Below are 22,499 nucleotides of genomic sequence, written 5' to 3' on the forward strand. Positions count from 1 at the left end.
GAGATAATAAAATCTAGGATGAAGAATAATATTAGTTCATTTGAAATTAGATGGACAATGAATTTCAATGTTGCACATGCACTTATTAATTCTCACCCCAAGTTTTCAAACAAGTGTCCTTCATGGAAACTTCATCTGATTTTGAACGAGTTATTCCCCCTTTTTAAAGAACAAAGGTAAACCCGGAAACGCATAGTCACCTCAGACTATAAATAAAGTTATAAACCCAGTTGAAGTTGCATATCCTAACCTCAAATGCTAGTGTTTGTCTACAGCTGCACAACTTTCTAACGCGAGAGAAAAAAAAGCTGTACGACTGTCCATTAACGTCTAAACCTACTCGTTTCTCCCTATAAAGTACTAATTCCTTCTTGCGTTCGATCTGCACAACACATCTAGACATTTCTCTGTCCATCGATCCCACGAAAAAAATGGGGTTGAAAAACACCAACCAACAGAAGTACTTGTTATCTAAGATAGCAACCGGCAATGGGCATGGAGAAGATTCTCCCTACTTTGATGGTTGGAAGGCGTTTGACAGTAATCCATTTCATTTTAACGAGAACCCTCATGGAGTTATCCAAATGGGTCTTGCAGAAAATCAGGTAAAAAAATGCTTATAATTAAGCTTTGGTTATCGGTTCATTTTAGCTTGGTAACTCGTTTGAAGCATATATATACTACTGATCAAACTCAGTCATGGTTGTTATGTCTTGTGCGTGCATGCAGCTTTGTTTTGATTTGATTCAAAAGTGGATAATGAATAACCCAGAAGCCTCCATCTGCACGCCCGAAGGTCTAAATGACTTCAGAGATATAGCCATCTTTCAGGATTATCATGGTTTGCGAGAGTTCAGAGAGGTATGGAAAATATGTTCCCTCGTATAAAAGTGATATAGCATCACAGGATGTTATATCCAACGTGTTACAGTTTATATTTTTCTTCTATAAATTAATCTCTGAACATTTATCAATTAGTATCACTCTTTTCTCTCGTATATATTCTTCAAGTTTTGTTCATTCTATTCTTGAGACACGCACATTAAAAGGAAAATATATGTGCTAAAATTGTCAGAAGAAATAATAATCAAGATTCTTATGTAAATCCTCAGGCTGTTGCCAAGTTTATGGCAAAAGGAAGAGGAGACAGAGTGAGATTCGAGGCTGACCGCATTGTTATGAGTGGGGGAGCAACGGGGGCACATGAGATGATCGCCTTTTGTTTGGCAGACCCTGGGGAGGCATTTCTTGTACCTACTCCTTATTATCCAGGGTACGGACAAACATCTCTGCGTTTCATTTTCTACCTCTCTAATTAATGGCTTTAGATCTTTTCTATCTAATCAAAAAGTCAAGGAAATTATAAATGTCACAATAATGCAAGTTGGTGTTATTGAGCTTCGATTTAAATTTGTTTTGTTTTTTCACGTGCCTTTTGCTGTCTAGCTCCCATGAATAGAGATTTTGGTGTTAACTATTATGGCGACATGCATTCCTTTCAACTAGCATGATTCCCGCCCGGAGGGGGGCGGGGGCACTAGTGCAACAAATTTTCTTTTTAAAAATAAAATAAAATAAAATAAGTTTTCAAGTAATAGCTAGGATTCTCCAGTACTAGTACTCTGCCTTGAGGTCAGAAGGTTACGAATTTTTCATATCCATATTAGATTTCATATAACTACTGCAACTGTCAGAGCAGTAATTAGGAAATTAAGCCATTAGGCAATGATGCAGGCTACATGGTTTACAGCTTTGATCATCAGTAATTTGGCTAGTATACAAAGATATGTGAAAGACCTCTAGCAATATACAGATCATATATATTTATATATATAAATTATTCTATTTTCAAGTTTGTGTATAGAGCATGCTATTCATATCATATAATTAATAAGATTTGATTTGTAAGATTCAAATTTTAAAAGTTATTTTTCAAATCAAATTATGTTACGTAAACAATATGGTGCAATAGAAATCTATATATATACATTTGAATTATTTTATTCCTAAGTTGGTGTATAGAGCATACTATCTAAATCAATTAAATAATAATATTTTATTTGTAATATTCAAATTTTAAAAATTATCTTTCAAAACAAATTATGTCATGTAAGTAGTGTGGTGTATAAGACTTAAAATAAAAATACTATATATTTATATCACAGGAGTTCATCTACATATGCAGGATTATTCTAACAAAAATTGGATTCATATTGCAGTTTTGATCGGGATTTGAGATGGAGAACAGGAGTACAACTTCTTCCAGTAGTCTGTGAAAGCTCTAATAATTTCATGGTGACAAGAAAAGCTTTGGAAGGTGCCTATGAGAGAGCTAGAGAGAACAACATCACTGTAAAGGGCTTGCTCATTACCAATCCCTCAAACCCACTTGGCACTGTGTTAGACAAAGAGACGCTAAGAAATGTAGTGAGCTTCATCAATGAAAAGAACATCCACTTGATCTCTGATGAAATCTATGCTGCCACTGTCTTCAGTCAGCCTGATTTCATAAGCATATCCGAAATAATAGAGGAAGAAATCACCTGCAACCGCGATCTCATCCACATTGTTTATAGTCTTTCAAAGGACATGGGGTTCCCTGGATTTAGAGTTGGCATTGTCTATTCCTACAATGATGCAGTAGTTCACTGCAGTCGCAAAATGTCCAGTTTTGGACTTGTTTCCTCGCAAACCCAACATCTCATTGCATCGATGCTCTCAGATGATGTGTTTGTTGATAGATTTATTGCAGAAAGTGCTGGGAGATTGGAAAAACGACATGGGGTCTTCACTCGGGGTCTTGCTTCAGTAGGCATTGATTGTTTGAACAGCAATGCTGGTCTCTTTGTCTGGATGGATTTGCGTCGGCTCCTCAAAGAGCAGACATTTGAAGCAGAGATGAAACTGTGGCGAGTTATAATAGATGAAGTCAAGCTCAATGTTTCTCCTGGTTCTTCTTTCCATTGCTCAGAGCCAGGGTGGTTCAGAGTTTGCTTTGCTAATATGGATGACAACACAATGGATGTGGCTTTAACAAGAATCCGTACTTTTGTTAATAAGGTCAGAGTTCCCAGCAAAAGACAGTGTTGGGAAAGAAGCAACAACCTAAGACTCAGCTTCTCATCTAGAAGAGTGGATGACATATTGATGGCACAGTGCCTTTTGTCTCCTCACTCCCCTATACCCTCTCCCCTTGTTCGAGCCAGGACTTAGATATAGAGATTGTGACTTTCCACCATTTTTTTGTTAAGATAAAGGTTGACGCAATCTTTAACATCATAATTTATCCTTAGGAAGTTAGGTTGACCCATTTTTCAAGGAATAAAAAACTTATTCCTTGAAAGGGGATGTTGATACCTTAGTCCTGGAACCATTTAGTGGCTGCTCTTCATCTCATGGGGATAGTTCGATTCATTCATCCCTCTTCTTCTTCCTTCTTGAGTGCATTTTTTTTCTTGTTTCACATACCAAATGATGGTGAAAAAAGTTCCATTTATTTTGTAAGAAATTGCTCTGTAAGCATCCATTTAATTTCTGTATTTTAACGAACAAGATTAAAGACTCTTGATTGCAAAAGTGTGTAATAGTATTTACACAAAATCTAACTTCACTCGGATTTGGACTTTCTATGAGACAAGTTGGATCATATTATTATTCAACAGTATTCAGGAAAAAAAAAAAAAAAAACAGAACAGAGAACAGATTCTTTGAAAGAACCCAAATGAAACTAAGCACTTCATCCACTCATTCACCATTCTCCGGGTGGTTTCAGTACTGCATGGTATCTGCTATTTGGTCTTGCATGTGCAATGATTTAGAGCATTGGTAAGACAGATGATCTTGCATAACGACTCCTGGTCAGCACCAAATCATTCAAAGATAAAGCCACTGCAAAATTGCAGCAGATCGACTTCCTGCATTTCCATGGCAATAATAAACGTGTTCATGAACTAGGACTGTAGTTTGTTAATTAAGTTCCTCTTGGAAGACAAAAAATTAAAGAAATCGCCTGTATGTACAGCTTCCCTAAATTCTCTCTCTCTCTCTTTTTGACTTTGCATTAGAGACTGATTTTCGATGAAAGCTTGAAAATCACATAATATATAGATATATAGATTCATTTATAACCATAAAATGTTTTCATTCAATAAATAATTTAATGGGATAATTAATAAGGTGGCTTTCTTACATTTTCGGTTGAAATATTTCTCATGCTATCACTTCATATATAATGCCCTATGGAACCATCAACGCTGGCCTCCGCATCACAAGGCTCTACCACATCAGCCAAGGATCCAGAATCTTCAGGAATCGAGTAGCTAAGTTGGTGCGTGTCCTCTGGACACGCTTGTAAGAGCACTAGTAGTGGGCTCAACAAACTTTAGCCAAAATTTGACTAAGAAATCTACTTTTACAAATTTAACTAGTCACTTTTCAACAACATCAAATAACAGGCTCAACAAATCTTTCACTATTCTATTAAAATATTAATTTTGAACTTTTCATTTATTTTAATTCTAATTGTAATTTGAATTTTTTCAATGGTTATATTTTTTAACGGCTATATTTTTTCAACGGCTATATTTTACACTTGGCTATGGGTGAGTAAAAAATGCGGTACTGCATCTTGGCTATGGAAAAAAAAATCTTCGATGAATACTGAAATAAAAAAATTGAAATAAAGTTTAGAAACGTTGAAGATTGGGTTAAAGATTAAAGGCAACAGATTATTTTTCCAAAAACAACTTTTTCCTTGCTTACCTGGGTTGAAGATTGGGTTCAGGATTGGGTTGGGTTGAAGACGTCTTGCTTCTGCGTCAAGCCTTTTTTTTTTTTTTTTTTTGCAATCTTGGGTTTTCTTGAAACTACGTTTTTGGAAGAGAGTTGTCTGAAATTCTTTTCTCTTTTTCTTCTACTGCGTGGGAGAGATAAGCAGCGGGAATGAATATTTTAGTCAAAAGTAATATTTGACTAGTCTTATTTGACTCAATAAATTTAGCCAGCCCATTCATCTAAAGCTAAAATTACTGTACATTTAGCTAGCCCATTACTACACTTTATTTTACACTTTAGTTATTCTTTGGCTAAAATTTGATTTTAGCTAGCCCACTACTAATGCTCTAACAGTTTTGGCAGAGAGAATCAACAAATTCTGCTGTAATGTAATGTTTTGTGCAGTGCACGTTCTCTGTTTGTAAAAATATCCAGGAAAAGATTCCTTTTGTATTTTCTATATATATCACATTGTAATCATTTGTTCAATATTAATGAGAATTCAGAAATACTTTTCTCCAAATCCTATCATAGTATCAAGAGCTAGAAAGTGACTCACGTCTCCTCCTTTTTTTTTTTTTTTTTTTTTAAGCCATGGCTGGTGATGGTTCTTCTTCCTCCGAAAAAGATGCTTCCCTCCCACACAACTTTCAACTTCCCAACAATTTCTCTCATATTGTCTCCGTTAAGCTTAGTTCTAACAACTATATTGACCGTTTCTCACGGAGACGTTCGTGAGAACGAGTCTATTGCTTAAGAGTTCTTGAAGTGATCCATCACGTTAATAACATATCTCATGTAAATAGGATCACGTGGGACACGTAACACTGAAGCTTGATGAAGGCTTCGGTTATAAATACAATGTTTGGTCTCCAGACTCACTCACTCAATTCCCTTCGGTATTACACCATCTATCAATTCCCTTCGGTATTACACCATCTAAATAGAGTGGAGAAGAGTTTGGAAGTGCCAAACACAGAGAGAAATGTAGCAAAACAGTGAATAACATCAATGGCTGGAGGTATTTTTCTTGGCATTAAAACCTATCAATTCTTGTTTCTAAAGTATTATTCTGCATTCTAGAATTGTTTTTAGTCTAACAGTTGGTATCAAAGCACTGTTTATCTCTGCCTTGGTGTTTAAATTCAATACTCTGTTCATCTATATTTTTTTGGCCGAAACTTTGAAAAAAAATTTGAGTTTTGATTTTTGGACGTTTTTTATTTGAAAGAAGTTTAGAAATCATAAAGAAATAATTTTTCTAAACCTTCTGTGATTAAAAACGTGATTTTTGAAGTGAAAATGGTTAGAAAATCGCGAATCTACGTGCTGTCTAGAGGTTGAAGACGACCCAAACGACATGTCGTTTAAGCAGGGAATCGTTTCATTCAGTAATGCTAAACGACAAGTTGTTTTCAATCAGATGAAAACGACATTTCGTTTACCCCAGGAGTTTATATCCCGTATAATGATTAACGACATGTCGTTTTCAATTTGATGAAAATGACATTGTCGTTTACCTCAGGAGTTTGTATCATGTATAATGATAAACGACACATCATTTTCAATTTGATGAAAATGACATGTCGTTTTATTTTGAAGCCATTTATCCAATATAATGATAAACGACACGTCGTTTTCAATTTGATGAAAACAACATGTCGTTTTGTTCGGAAGCCATTTATCCAGTATGAAGATAAATGACATGTAGTTTTCAATTTTGTAGAAAATGACATGTCATTTAGATGGCTGTTTTCTTTTTAAACAATAAGGAAAACGACATGTCGTTTATATGGTATAGTTTTAATAATAAAAAAAAAAAAATTCCCACTTTTTTTAGATGGCTTGAAAAGTGAGTTTTTGGGCTTATGTCATTTGTGCTTATAATTTTTATTTAATTTAATTATATGTAATTTGGATAATTGTAGTGTAAATCTGTTTATTATGCTCATATTTAGTTTACATGAATTGATTAATTTAGCTTTATACATGCAATTTTTGATGAGTATAGTTTAAAACATGAAATTAAATGTTATGCATAATATTATAGTTTTGATTGTGCAATATTTATGCTTATATTATGAATATTTTGTGCATAATTATAACAAGTGAGTATTAGTTAAAATTATGTAATTCATAATATTAAGCTAGTCTTATGCAATTTAAATGTCTAGTGATCCATATAATTTTATGTTAATTAGAGAATAGCCACAACATCTTTAATTAAGTAAAATTATTATGATTGATTAGGATCACATAAAGAATATTAGACATTAATTGTAATTAATTATACTTAAATATAATAAATTTTATTTCACAGGAATTTTTATTATATTTTTATTATTAATTAGGATAAAATATCAAGTTATTCATAAATTATCTACATGAATTGTGAATTAAGTAAATAATTTGATAGTTTTATCATAAAAGTTTAAGATAGAATATACATCAAATCATAATATACCCTTTAGAATTATGAATTAAGTAAATAATTTGATAAAATTCTATCATATAGATTAATTGGATATACTTGAATTAAAATTTAGCCCACAGGCAATTTTATGTCATTAGATTCAATTTTTAAGCATGATTTACATTGGTAAAATATGAATATTTATTTAGCCCTCAATTTTGACGTAAGCATGTAATCTATATGCAGTTACACAACTTACAAATTTCTTTGATATTCGTTATGATATCTCTGAACTTAAGGGAGATAATTATAAAGTCTGGAATGAGAGAGTTCTTCTTCATTTAAGATGGATGGACATAGATTATGCTATTAAGAAAGACAAACTACTAGCACTCACTGATACCAGCAATGCAGCAACCATCGCACTTTATGAGCAATGAGAGCGATCTAATCGCCTCAGCATGATGTTCATTAAAACTAGAATTTCTACTGGTATTCGTGGTTCTGTCAATCAACATGAAAATGTCCGAGACTTGCTAAAGGCCATTGATGAACAATTTGTCACTTCAGACAAGGCACTAGCAAGCACCCTAATCATGAAGTTCTCATCCCTAAGGCTCACCAGTGTGAAAGGTGTGCGTGAGCACATCATGCAAATGAGGGACAATGTGACTCAATTGAAGAAACTCGAGATTGAAATGTCGGAGTCCTTCCTAGTGCACTACATTTTGAACACCCTCCCGCATCAATATGGACCCTTCAAAATCTCATACAACACACATAAGGATAAATGGTCAATTAATGAACTCATGACTATGTGTGTTCAAGAGGGAATGAGACTGATGATGGAACAGGGTAAAAGTGCAATGCTGGCAATGCATGGAAAGGGCAAATCTCAAGCCAAACTGAAAGAAAAAGACAAAATACCTCTCCAAGGTAGTATTAAGAAAGATTTCAAGTGTTTCTTCTGTAAAAAGAAGAGACACATGAAGAATGAATGCGCCAAATTCTAGAAATGGCTTGCAGACAAATGTAATCCAACCTCACTTCTTTGTTATGAATCTAATATGGTTAATGTCAATATTAACATATGGTGGATTGATTCTGGATCAACAATCCACATTTCAAATTCCTTACAGGGTTTGCAAAACCTAAGGAAGCCAGTAGAAAGTGAGCGAAACATCTTATCAGGAAACAAGATGGGCTCGCATGTGGAAGCTGTAGGAACTTGCTATTTAATTTTATCTAGTGGTTTTATTTTAAAGTTGGAAAAGACCTTTTATATTCCAAGTTTCTCTATAAACTTGATTTCAGTTTCAAGACTAGTACCTTTTGAATATTCCTTTACTTTTTCAAATTCATCATTCAGTTTATTTTATAAATATGATTGTGTTGGGAATGGTATTTTGTCTAATGGTCTTTACTACATTAATTTACAAAACAATACCACTTATGATTCAATGCATGTTCACACTGGCACTAAAAGATGTGTTATTAATGAGGATTCCTCTAAATTATGGCACCGGAGATTAGGTCATGTCTCCATAGATAGAATTAAAATATTAGTAAATGAAGGGGTATTTAATACTCTGAATTTTACTGATTTTGAGACTTGTGTGGACTACATAAAAGGAAAGCAGGCAAACAAGTCAAAGAAATGTGCCAATAGGAGTTCAGACATATTAGCGATCATACATACTGATATATGTAGTCTAGACATGGACTCACATGGTCAGAAATACTTCATCTCTTTTATAGATGATTACTCACGATATATGTATCTCTACATGCTTCATAACAAGAACGAAGCATTAGATGCTTTTAAAATCTTTAAGGCTAAACTAGAGAAACAATGCGATAAGTAAATTAAGATCGTGAGATCAAATAGAAGTGGAGAATATTATGGTAGATACACAGAGAATGGACAAGCACCTGGTGCAAAGTTTCTTCAAGAGTATGAGATTGTTGCCCAATACACCATGCCTAGTTCACCGGATCAGAATGGTGTAGCAGAAAGAAGAAACCGAACATTATTGGATATAGTGCGGAGTATGCTTAACAGCTCCAATCTTCCTAAATTATTGTGGGCTGAAACACTTAAAACGGCAGTGTATATATTAAATCGAGTTCCAACCAAGGCTGTTCCTAAAACGCCATTTGAATTATGGAAATGTTGAAAATCGAGTTTGCGACATATGCGCATTTGGGGATGCCCATTTGAGGTGAGAATTTATAATCCACAAGAGAAGAAACTAGACCTAATGGCCATTAGTGGGTATTTCATTAGATATGCTGAAAGGTCTAAAGGTTATAGATTTTATTGTCCATCTCACAGTACTAGGATTGTGGAATCAAGAAATGTAAAATTTCTTGAAAATGACTTGATCAGTGGGAGTGATCAAACCAGGAACATAGTTTCTAAGAATGATCATTCAAAATCTCAACCTTCCACCTCAAGTGATAGATTGATTATTGTTTACAACACCCCTCAAGTACAAATTGGTGTTAAACAACCAATCATTAATGTTCCACAAGCTGCTGACGACACTCCAGTAGATCAGGTAGTTTAAGAGTTACCAATAACTTTTGAACAACAAGTTGAACCACATACTTCTCAAAAGATGATGGTGCAACATTATGAAGATCTGTTAGAGTAAGGAGATCAATAATTCCTAGTGACTATGTTGTGTATCTGCAAGAATCTAACTATAACATTGGAGCCGAAAATGATTTCGAACTCTTTTCACAAGCCATAAGTTGCAAAGAATCAGAATTATGGTACAACGCCATGAAGGAATAGATGAATTCTATGAAGAGTAACGAAATATGGGATCTTGTTGAGTTGCCTAATGGTGTAAAAGCCATTGGATGTAAATGAGTCTTTAAAACTAAAATAGACTCATTGGATAACATTGAGAGATACAAAACAAGACTCGTTGCTAAGGAATTCATTCAGAAAGAAGGAATCGATCACACAGAGACTTTCTCTCCCGTATCTAAGAAATATTCCTTGCATGTTATTTTGACATTAGTAGCCCATTTTGACTTAGAGTTGCAACAAATGGATGTGAAAACAGGATTTCTCAATGGAGATCTAGAGGAGGAGGTTTACATAAAACAGCCTGAAGGATTCCCCTATAGTGATGGTGAGCAATTGGTTTACAAGCTCAAGAAATCTATATACGGTTTAAAACAAGCATCCCGCCAATGGTATTTGAAATTCCATAATGTAATTTCTTCATTCAGTTTTGTAGAAAACGTTATGGATCAATGTATATACCAGAAGGTCAGTGGGAGTAAAATCTGTTTTCTTGTTTTATATGTGGATGACATTTTGCTAGTAACCAATGATAAGGGTTGGCTGCATGAGGTGAAACAATTTCTATCTAAAAATTTTGATATGAAGGATATGGGTGAGACATCTTATGTCATTGGCATTAAGATTCATAGAAACAGATTTCGAGGTATCTTGAGTCTGTTTCGGGAAACCTATATTAATAAGTTTTAGAGAGATTCTGGATGAAGGATTGTTCACCAAGTGTAGCTCCCATTGTGAAGGGTGATAGGTTCAATTTGAACCAATGCCCAAGTTACGACCTTGAAATGGAACAAATGAAGAACATTCCATATGCTTCTGCTGTCGGAAGCCTAATGTATGCTCAGGTCTGTACAAGACCTGACATTGCATTTGCTGTAGGAATGTTGGGACGATATCAGAGTGATCCAAGTTTAGACCACTGGAGAGCTGCAAAAAAAGTAATAAGGTACATTCAAGGAACCAAAGAATATATGCTTATGTATAGACGAATGGACAATCTGGAAGTAATTGGCTACTCAGATTCTGACTTTGCTGGCTGTATTGGTTCACGCAAATCAACATCAGGATACATATTTTTTATGGCCGGTGGAGCTATATCATGGAGGAGTGCCAAACAGACCTTGACTGCCACTTCCACTATAGAAGCCGAGTTCGTCTCTTGTTTTGAGGCTATTTCACATGGTGTATGGCTTAAGAGTTTCATTTCTGAGTTTAGAATTATGGATTTGATCTCTAGGCCATTGAGAATGTATTGCGACAATTCAACTGCTGTTTTTATGGCTAAAAATAACAAAAGTGAGAGTCGGAGTAAACACATCGACATTAAATATTTAGCCATAAGGGAACATGTTAAAAAAAATAAAGTGGTCATTGAGCACGTAAGCACTGAACTAATGATCGCTGATCCTTTGACTAAGGGCATGCCACCGTTGAAATTCAAGGATTATGTAGTGAACATAAGACTTTGTTCCATTATGTAATTTTTCATTGTATGGACAATGTTATTTTAATGAAATTCTTAAATATTTTGATTTTTTTCTCATATTGATGTGCACCTTAATTTAAATTTTGAGAAAATTTCATCTATGTTGGACCAAGAATAAATATAGGATTTATTTATTAAGAAATTGTTTCGACATAAATTATAATGATTAAAGAATAAATACATAGTAATACATGGAAGGTAATACTCGTCATTAGAGGATCATTGCCATGATTCATGTATTTATTACTTAAATGAAGATTATCAATGGGTTTAAGATGAAATCTTAGATTAGGAGTGTGGACCAAGTAGGAGAATATTGACCGTTTCTCACGGAGACGTTCGTGAGAACGAGTCTATTGCTTAAGAGTCCTTGAAGTGGTCCATCACTCTTCCATGACGTTAATAACAGATCCCATGTAAATGGGATCACGTGGGACACGTAACACCGAAGCTTGATGGAAGCTTCGACTATAAATACAGTGTTTGGTCCCCAGACTCACTCACTCAATTCCCTTCGGTATTACACCATCTAAATAGAGTGGAGAAGAGTTTGGAAGTGCCAAACACAGAGAGAAACGTAGCAAAATAGTGAATAGCATCAATGGCTGGAAGTATTTTTTCTTGGCATTAAAACCTATCAATTCTTGTTTCTAAATTATTATTCCGCATTCTAGAATTATTTTTAGTCTAACAAACTATCTTCTTTGGCGAGCTCAAATCATCCCTTACCTCCATGGACAAGAGCTTTTCAACTTCATCGATGCTTCGGCTCCTCCCCCTCCTCCCGTTACTCTATCCGCTTCTTATTCACCATCCATATCTTCCATTCCTAAAACTAGTATTGCCTACCTTCAATGGCATTAAACAGATCAACTTCTCCTCAGTGCCCTCTTCTCCTCCCTTACCGAACAAATCCTTGCCCAAGTAATCTCATCTCGTACTTCTCGTGAGCTATGGGTAACACTTGAAACTAATGTTTTGAATACCGTACCGGATGGCGTACCGGTCAAGACACTGGAACGAAATATTTCGGTACCGGTACCGTTTCGTGTACCGTTTCGGGATAGTCGATATATGAATAAATTATATATATAAATATATATAACAATTATATTCTAAAATAATAGTTTATATATGAATAAATTATATATAAATACATACATACATATAAATTATAAAAAGTCTAATCCAAAATTGGGGGTCAAAAAATAAACTTGTAGTTTGAAAAAACGAAAAAAAAAAAAAAAAAACACAGGCCGAAATATCGGCCGGTACAGGCCGAAACGGCCGGTACGGCCGATATTTTGGCCGGTACGGTATATATCTAGTACCTGTACCGGCCGGATGGCCGAAACGAAAAATTTCGACCGTACCGGCCGGTACGGTACGAAATTAAAAACATTGCTTGAAACTATGTTTACATCTCAGTCTCAAGCCAAAATTTTCCAGATTCGACATCAACTCACTAACCCCAAAAAAGGCTCCCTCTCTGTCATTGATTATTACCAAAAGGTTCGTCTTCTATCTGATACAATGACAACTGCTGGCGAACCTCTTCGTGATTATGAGGTTGTCTCTTATCTCCTCAATGGACTCAACTCCGAGTTTGAATCGTTTGTTCCCTCAGTCACCACAAGAGCCACCCCAATCACCTCAACTGAACTATTGAACTTACTCTTAACCTTTGAAAGCCGCATTTCTCTAAACTCAATCCAGCATGGCCTTCTTCCAACTCCAACATCTAACATTACCACTCCTTCATTCTCTCGTGGCGAATGCAATAATTTTCGTGGTGGTTGAACTGGAGGACATGGTGGCCCTCGAACCTGTGGTGGTCGAACTCCCCCTCCTTTCCAACTTTGTCTTAATCCTCAAACAAACCCACCTGTCAACTTTCAACTCCACCTGTAGACATATTTTCAGAGAATGTAATGTTGTTGTTGATAGCCTGGCGAAGCGTGGTGCAATGGGTTGTAATACTACGTATCATTCGGTGCTTGACTTTCCTAGGGAGACTAGAGGTCTTTTAAGGCTTGATAAAAATAATTTGCCGTATTTGAGACGACAATAGTGCTTGTACTAAGAGGTTTTTTGTTTTGTTTTTTGGTTATGGCTTCAGGGATTATTGATTGTTTACCACGGTATTCCTCCGCCACAAGTGAGGGTTTTATTAATAAAAGTTGGGAAGGGGCCACTTTTGGACATATGGTCCTGACTCTTTTATTAAAAAAAAAGGTTTGCAATAAAGTTGGCCATATTACTCTCCAGTGTTACCATCGATTTGACCAAGCTTATCAATATGACCCTCTAGATCCCTTTCGACCTACTACACAACTTCGCAACCATCTTCCAACTCACAGTGGTACCTTGATTCCGCAGCAACAAACCATATCACATCTGATCTCAACAACTTAAACATTTCCTCTGAATCGTAAACTGGCCTTGAGCAGATCACTGTTGGTGATGGCACTAATCTCCCCATTTCTCATATTGGTGATTCTTACATTTCTTCTTCCTCTTCTAAATTTGGTCTTCATAATTTATTATATGTTCCTCATATTGCAAATAACTTAGTCTCTGTTAATCAATTCTGCTGAGATAATTGTGTTTTTTTTTAGTTTCATGATTCTCATTTCTCTGTGAAGGACAAGCAAACTGGGACATTACTACTCCAAGGAACAACGCATAATGGGCTTTATCTATTCCCTCCTCCAGTCATTTCCAAACCATCTCCTGCTGCTCTTGTTGGTGAGAGACCTACCATTGCTCGGTGGCCGAGTGCATCATAGACTCGGCCACCCTTCACTACGGCTTGTGTCTCACATCTTGCGCACCAAGTGTCTGCCATTTATCCCCACTCAACCTTCTTTTTTCTGTTCAAACTGTCCACTTGCCAAATGTAGGCAATTATCATTTCATCTTAATGTTAATCGATCCCCAGGACCTTTACTTTAATCTTTGTAGATGTTTGGGGTCCATCCCCTTATATTCACATGATGATTTTTGTTACTACATCTCTTTTGTTGATGACTATAGTCGATATACTTGGTTCTATCCGTTGACTTCCAAGGGTGATGCAACATCTACATTTGTTCTTTTTCAAAAAAATGTTGAACGATTATTCAATACAAAGATTAAAGTTGTTCAAAGTGATTGGGGCGGTGAATTCTTATTTCTAAACAATATTCTCAAAACTCAAGGCATCACACATCGACTCTATTGCCCCCACACTCACCAACAAAATGGTGTGGTGGAGAAAAAGCATCATCATATCGTTGAAACCAGCCTTGGTCTTTTAGCAACGGCATCTCCTCCTTTCAAATTTTGGTCCAATGCTTTTCACACTACACTTATCTTATAAATTTTCTCCCCTCACCATCTCTCCACAACAAATCACCACATTTTCTTCTCTTTAACAAAGATCCGGTTACTCATTTCTCAAAGTCTTTGGATCCGAATATTGGCCCAACTTGAGGCCCTACAACAACCACAAAATTCATTTTTGTTCACTCTCATGTCTCTTTCTCAGATATAGCCCAATCCACAAAGGATACAAATGTTTCCACATTCCCTCCAATCGCTTATACATATCTTGTGATGTTTTGTTTAATGAGAATTTATTCCCCTATAACTCTTCTTCTAATTCGGGCCTCCACTCTTCTCCACCAACACACACGACCCTACCAATCTTAACTCCATCTCTTTTAGGCCCAACGTCATCAGATAACTCTACTTCATCAGCCCCTGTTTCCAGCCCACCTACACTCGGCCCATCCTTAACTCTTACCTCTCCAATCGATTCTTCCTCTTCTCTTACCTCCAACCCGAATCCCCATAACCCTACCTTCGCAATTCCTCTCATCCCACCCCCTCCACCTCCTAGATCACCGATCATTACCCGCTTTAAAACCAACAATTCCCGTCCAAAAATTTTCACATATGGTCAGATTCCTAACCCCTCTTCCCGTCACTGCCTTACTCTCACCCTTCCAGTTCTTGAAGAACCATCATCATACACCATTGCCTCCCACTTCTCTGAGTGGCGTGATGCCATGCGCCGCGAATTTCAGGCTCTCCTTCAAAGCAAAACCTGGTCACTTGCTCCCTCTCCCCCTTCATCTAATGTTGTTGCTAGCAGGTTGGTGTTCCGGATGAAGTATCATACCGACAATTCGATTGAACGACGTAAAGTCAAGCTTGTCGCTAAGGGACTCCACCAACAAGAAGGTGTTGACTACTTCGAGACCTTCAGCCCGGTTGTAAAACCAACCACGATCCGTTTGGTCCTGTCTCTCGCTGTGTCTCACAGATGGCCTCTTCGGCAACTTAATATCCAAAATGCGTTTCTCCATGGTGAGCTTACCAAAACTATTTACGTGTCCCAGCCCATTGGTTTTGTTCATCCTGAACACCTTGAGTATGTGTGTTGTCTGCACAAGGCCATTTATGGCCTCAAACAAGCACTGCATGCTTAGTTCGTGCAACTCAACTCTCACTATGGCTATAACCGATCCGGTTTTGGACAAAATTAAGGATCAAACCGGTATGCACCGATTTTATATTTTCAAAAACCGATTACGCACCAGTTACCCTTCTAAACTGGTACCTTCGATTTTACTGGTTCCTGTCCAGTTCGGTCCAGTTTTTCGATTTTAATAGTATTAGTATTATGACATAAAATGTAATTAATATACTAATATATATATATTAGTATACTAATTAATTAAAGTGAAATGTAATTAATATACTAATGTATATTAGTATTACTTACATATTATGTATTTATTAAAATGAATATGTTGAGAATTTATTAGACCATAAAATGTTATTAATTTATATATATTATGTTTAAATCATATGATCAAATAAACTTTCATGTTTAAGATTAAAATTTTATATTGTAAATTATAATAACATTATCTTAGATATAATTATAATTTATATTATTATATATATAAATTTTATATAATATAAAAAATATAATATATAATATTTAAAAAATTAATTTAAAATATATAATATAGTGAACCAGTCCGGTTCGGTCCTAAAAAGTATAGAACGGAACCGGACCAGTACCGGCCGGTTTTAAAATTACGAAAACCAGTTCTAGACAGGTCCAAAATCGGACCGGTTCCACCGTTTCGGGCTGGTCCGGTCCGATTTTCTGGTTAAATTTTACACCCCTAGCTCTCACCTATGTGAGTACTTCCTTCAAAAGCAGATCCATCATTGTTCATTTACAATTGTCGGTCAATCCTTATCTATGTGTTAGTTTATGTCGATGACATAGTTGTGACAAGCTCTAATCCATCTCAAATTGACCATCTTATTTCCTTTTTAGCGTCTATCTTTCCCATCAAAGATTTAGGAAAGTTGTCATATTTCATTGGTATTGAAATTTGTTATCTGGACACTAGCATTTTATTGTCTCAAAGGAAATACATATATGATCTACTTTCTCGAGCAAACATGCTCTATGCCAATGAAGTTAATTCTCCAATGGCAGCTTCCAGTCGTCTCTCCATTTCGGATACTCCTACATTTTCGGACCCTACTCTTTATCGTAACATTGTTGGGAGTCTCCAATACCTATCCCTTACTCGGCCACACATTGTATTCACAGTTAACAAAATCTGTCAGTTTATGCAGAACCCGAAACGCTCACATTGTTAGGCTGTTAAACCTCTTCTCAGATACCTCTTCTCAGACACTAAACTTTGGTCTCTTTCTTCATAAGTCTTCCTCCCTTTAACTTCAAGCCTTTTCCTATGCCGACTGGGCTGGTTGCCCAAACGATCGTCGCTCTACGAGTGGCTTACGTATTTTTCTAGGTAATAATTTGATCTCCTGGTGTTCTCGCAAGCAATGGACTGTTGCTCACTCAAGTACGGAGGCCGAATATAAGACCCTTGCCAATACCACTGCATAGTTACTTTGGATTCAAAATCTTTTAAAAGAAGTGCGGATTTTCCTTCCTAAAACACCTATTCTATGGCATGATAATCTCGGTGCGACGTATCTGTTCGTTAATCCAATTTTGCACACTCGCACAAAATATATAGAAATTGATTTTCGTTTTATTTGTGATAGAGTTGCTGCCAAAACCTTTCCAAGTTGTCTTCCTTCCATGCAAAGACAAATAATATCCTTACAAAGCCCCTTGCATCATCTTGATTTCATCTTTCTCCGAATGAGCCTCATTGTTGTTGATACCATGTTAGACTCAAGGGGGCATATTGAGCCATCCACATTGGCCTCCACATCACAAGGCTCTACCACATCAGCCAAGGTTTCAGAATCTTCAGGAATCACGTAGCTGGATTGGTGCTTGTCCTCTAGACACGCTTGTAACGTTTTGGCAGAGAGAACCAACAAATTCTACTGTAATCATGTAATGTATTGTGTAGTACACGTACACTGTTTGTAAAAATATCGAGGAAAAGATTCTTTTTTGTATTTTCTATATATATTATCTTGTATTTATTTGTTCAATATTAATGAGAATTTAAAAATACTTTTCTCAAAATCCTATCATGCCCAAACAGCCAAACTGGACTTTGCAGCCTGGGTTGACTTGGAAGACTCGAGTCTTTACGCCTTTTCCTCGAGGCTTTCCTGTAGAATTCTTTAGTCCTATTCTTGGGTGAGGTCATTATTGATGGAGATTTGTTTTCATATGGTTTTTGTTTTTCCCTCGACAGACTCTCTGGTTGAAAAATAATTACGCGTAAAATAAAAAAATAATGTCTCACTTATTTTCATAAATCATCTTATTTAATTTCATCTAATCATTACAAATTTTTTAAATTTTAAAATAAAATATAAAAAATAATTCAAAACTTTCAAGTCCTAAAATAAAAATTATATTAAAAAATAATCTAATAATATTTATTTAACTTTCAACTCTCATTTCATCTCATCTATTAAAAAAAATAAAAATAAATCATTATGCACATCCATCCGATAACGATACATAAAAAAAAAATTGGTTAAATATTTATAATTTGGGCCCTATGAATGAAAATACTCATTCTACGTATGGTCTTAAGAACGATTCACATCAGCATCAATAAATGTGGTCCATGACAGTGAGATTATGGATGGGCAGATGGCTAATTAATCCAGTGTTAATTTTCTACACATAATTGATAGATATCGGTTTACTTGAACTTTCAGAAGGGAATGAGGCTTCTTTTTCATGATGTGTTTGAGATAACAGTCAACAACAAAAAAATAATGGGAGGAATTAGAAGACAAAGAAAGAATGTGTTTGAGGATTGTGTTTGATATCGGTTTATTTGTTCAATGGGGTTTGCTATGCATCTGCCTACACCCGGCACACACTTCACATTTTTTTTTTTTTTTTACACTCAATGCATTCAGTGTGTGCCCGTGTAGGCAGATGCAAAAATTTTTCCTTGTTCAATATTCAGCCCTTCTTTTGGTTCGTTTTGCTATGATAGGATAAGAATTCCACGTGTCGATACTCCCAAGACTGTTCAAGAATTAGTAGATACAAATACCACCAATACCATGACTTGGTCCACTTGCTACTTTTCAATTTAGTTTTCCTTTTTCTTGACTAGACTTTGGCATTCTATAGTTGGAGTTACAAGTGTATAAATATTATAAATAAATAAATATAGATTCTTTATAAGAAGAAAATTAATTTTTTAATAATAAATTTTATTCTTATTTAAAATAATTGTATAACAGTTACACACTATACATTGTCCTTAGCGTTACTAATTTATTAAAGTCCTACCATCTTCCAAAATCTGTTCAACGAAGAGAAAAAGTCTTGGGATTCTCTCTTTCTTCGCACATTCTTCTTGTTCAGCTTCTTCACGTACATAATCTCTGCTCATCCGATCATCTTATATATATATATATATATATATATATATATATATGTGATTGGTTAAACTAAGCTGTGTGTTAAAACACATTTCTTTTGCTTCCCCTTTCCCTCCCGCCTGTGTGAGAACTTTGGACCCAGGAAAATGAAGGTGAGGTTTCCCTCCATGCTAGTCCAACTTCTGGTTGTTTCACGATTTTTAATGAAGTACACTGCATGCAATTCTTATACTGTAGAGTTCTTGATGAACTTTACTATTGATATTCCAGAATTCGTTGTTTTCTTTTATCGTTTTCTTCATTGCACTTGTCATTGTTCTTGAAACTATCCCTTTCTCTGAAGACCTCTGAATTATTCATAAGCAGACTTTGGAAATTGATTTTCAAAAGTATGAACTTTTCTGGGATGGTCGTCTTTCTTTATTTAGAGAGTATTACTGTTTCTGTATCATCATAGTCATGTTTGTTGTCTCCAATCTCTGAAACAAAAAAATTTTGTTTTTGTTGCAGAAAATTGTGTTGAAGCTGAACTTGCACGATGACAAAGAAAAACAGAAGGCCCTGAAAGCAGTTTCCAGCCTTATAGGTATAGATTCTAACAGGTTTCCAGCTGCCTGTGTTTTGTTAATGACAAAGACAATGAAACGTATTGGTCGTGCCATCTCTGTTTCAAGATTTCTTTTAAGATTAATTGAATGCAACTTTTGTGATTCAGATAATTTTATTTCCCTTCTTTTTCCTGCAAATATCTGTTACCAATTGGAGCTATCAATCCTATCTAATTAAACGTCTCGGATTTGATTGAAAAAAGAAAACTTAATCACTCTCTACTCATAACTTATCTAATTCTGCTCTGTTCAACAACATTTGCAGGCATTGATTCAATTGATATGAACATGAAGGATCAAAAATTGACAGTCATTGGCACGGTAGACCCGGTGGATGTTGTGAGGAAGGTGAGCAAATGTTGGCGCACAGAACTTCTGACCGTTGGGCCTGCAAAAGAGGAGAAGAAGGATGAGAAGAAGGATGACGCTAATAAAACACAACCTCCTCCCGTGCTCACATACTGTTATTATCCGCCATATCATGGAGAAGAGTATCAAAATAACTGTGTCATATGCTGATTGGTGAGGCCTGAGGAAACAACTGGAAAATTGAATGCTTTGTTGTAAAATTGAAATCTGTCTGTAAAACCCATAGCAGAAAACCATGAGCAGGGGGGCCCTCTTGTGTTGAATTCATATCGATTATGAATTATGCAGGTTAGCACTTGCAATTGAAATTCAATGTTGAGAGGACAAGATCTGGAAGTGGATTATAGGGTATAGAAAAAATGAATAAAGTGAGTTATGGAATTAAAAGTGGTTTCTTGTCCGTATTTGAGAATTGTTTATTTTCATCAACCGTTTATTGTTACGTCTTTATAAAATAAATTTACATACTGAAGTTGATTATAGAGTACAGAAATTCAATTTATTATCAGATTTCTGATTGCACAAAGTATTTCAAGTCAAATTTGCATTAATTTTCGCTACCCAGTGTAATTTAAAATTAGGCTCAACTGTATTGCACAAACAGTTGTATTTAAGTGCACACTTTCAAAGGGATTGACGGCAGGTTTTGCTCCAATACCAATAATTACTGGCACCGCAAAAGAAAAATAGCTTGTCCATTTCATCTGCTTCTAAATCTTACAATAGTAAATTTTCAGATTTATTTTACAATTAAAAATACTTTAGAATCTAATGTATTAGTCAGATCACATCAATTTGTAAGTTTTTTTTTATAACATCTTTTTGTAGAAAATGATAGACATACAATCCTTTTTACGACATTTGATACAACTATGTTTTAAATGAAGTGCATTTTTATATAAGATAACTAGGGGTGGGCAGCGGGCACTCGCACCCAGCTACCCTGCCCCCGTTCGCCCCACCCCACATAGGCCCTCCCTGCCACGCATATTCTCCGCCCCGCACTTATATATTTTATTATATAAATATATAGATATATATTTCTACTATATAACTATATATATTTATAAATATTTATTATTTTTACTATATATAAATATAGTAATATGTATTAAGTAGAACTTTTACTTAATATTTTATATAAGTTGTAGTGTAGTATAGTGGGGTAACCCTTTTATAGATTGTCAAGGTAATACAAGAGTCTCACACTTAAGCATTGTGAGACTCTTGTATTGCCTTGAGAATTTATAGAAAGGTCATCCTACTACAGCACAATTTACATAAAATATGCACAAGCAAATTTAAAAGCTATATAGTTTTTAAATTTAAATCATATTTACAAATTTAAATTTACAATTTAGGTTCAAAAATATATTTTTGATCACTTTTAGACTCAGTAATAACTTTTTAACCTAGTGGACTGTAGTCCATTATTGAAATGGGTGGGAGTGAAAACCCCACCCCCGACCCATGCAAAGCGGAGGCCGGGGAGGGGCTACCCATACAGTGCAAGTAGCACCCTAAAAATAACTTATAAAAGTAATATAACTTTACATAAATAACCTCATTTTAAAATATAGTTGTATAAAAAGTTATAAAAAAAGTTGTATGTCTATCACTACTCAGCTCAAACACCATATGGTCGAGATTTTTTTTTCCTATACAAAAAGTCTTTGACATACCCATTTCCAAATTGAAAAATATTTGGTTTACAAAAAGATCTTACAAAAAAAATACAAACTGATGTGGTCTGACTAGTATGTTAGATTGTAAAGTATTTTTTATTGTAAAATAAATTTAACATATCTTACTAAGTCACTTTAATATGCAAATTTATTTTTATAAAATCTTCTTATAAGACGTAATAATTCTCCAATAACAATTACCTGTTGATGAAAATAAACAATTCTCAAATATAAACAAGAAACCACTTTACTTTATTCATTTTTTCTATACTCTAAAATCCACTTCCTCTAGTCCTCTCAACATTGAATTTCAATTGCAAGTGCTAACCTGCATAATACATAATCGATATGAATTAAACACAAGAGGGCCCCATGCTCATGGTTTTCTGCAATGGGTCTTACAGACAAATTTCAGTTTTACAACAAGAATAATGCTACTCTCACCACTTCCGGTCCCGCTTCCGGTCCCGCTACCTTTTTTTTTATTTTT

General features: G+C 35.2%; 2 protein-coding genes across 2 annotated transcripts; both read left to right on the forward strand.

Moving 5' to 3' along the window:
* Nucleotides 1–286: 286 nt before the first annotated feature.
* Nucleotides 287–3,223, forward strand: LOC108997341 (1-aminocyclopropane-1-carboxylate synthase-like). Its single transcript, XM_018973556.2, has 4 exons — nucleotides 287–605; nucleotides 730–861; nucleotides 1,113–1,273; nucleotides 2,220–3,223. The coding sequence occupies exons 1-4, from the start codon at nucleotides 432–434 to the stop codon at nucleotides 3,211–3,213; spliced, it is 1,461 nt and encodes a 486-aa protein (XP_018829101.1). The 5' UTR covers nucleotides 287–431; the 3' UTR covers nucleotides 3,214–3,223.
* A 16,043-nt stretch (nucleotides 3,224–19,266) lies between these two features.
* On the forward strand, nucleotides 19,267–20,711 carry LOC108997428 (heavy metal-associated isoprenylated plant protein 39-like). The gene is made up of 3 exons (XM_018973704.2): nucleotides 19,267–19,499; nucleotides 19,858–19,933; nucleotides 20,221–20,711. The coding sequence occupies exons 1-3, from the start codon at nucleotides 19,494–19,496 to the stop codon at nucleotides 20,472–20,474; spliced, it is 336 nt and encodes a 111-aa protein (XP_018829249.1). The 5' UTR covers nucleotides 19,267–19,493; the 3' UTR covers nucleotides 20,475–20,711.
* Nucleotides 20,712–22,499: the final 1,788 nt, after the last annotated feature.

The sequence above is a fragment of the Juglans regia genome, chromosome 9 (genome assembly GCF_001411555.2).
Source record: "Juglans regia cultivar Chandler chromosome 9, Walnut 2.0, whole genome shotgun sequence".
Lineage (NCBI taxonomy): Eukaryota > Viridiplantae > Streptophyta > Magnoliopsida > Fagales > Juglandaceae > Juglans > Juglans regia.

What these genes read in the sequence shown, in the direction of transcription:
- LOC108997341 (XM_018973556.2), top strand. Translation starts at nt 432, where the DNA reads ATGGGGTTGAAAAACACCAACCAACAGAAGTACTTGTTATCTAAGATA. An exon ending in TGGGTCTTGCAGAAAATCAG is followed by an intron (nt 606 to 729) that starts GTAAAAAAATGC and finishes GCGTGCATGCAG; the next exon opens with CTTTGTTTTGATTTGATTCA. An exon ending in CCTACTCCTTATTATCCAGG is followed by an intron (nt 1,274 to 2,219) that starts GTACGGACAAAC and finishes TTCATATTGCAG; the next exon opens with TTTTGATCGGGATTTGAGAT.
- LOC108997428 (XM_018973704.2), top strand. An exon ending in AGCAGTTTCCAGCCTTATAG is followed by an intron (nt 19,934 to 20,220) that starts GTATAGATTCTA and finishes CAACATTTGCAG; the next exon opens with GCATTGATTCAATTGATATG.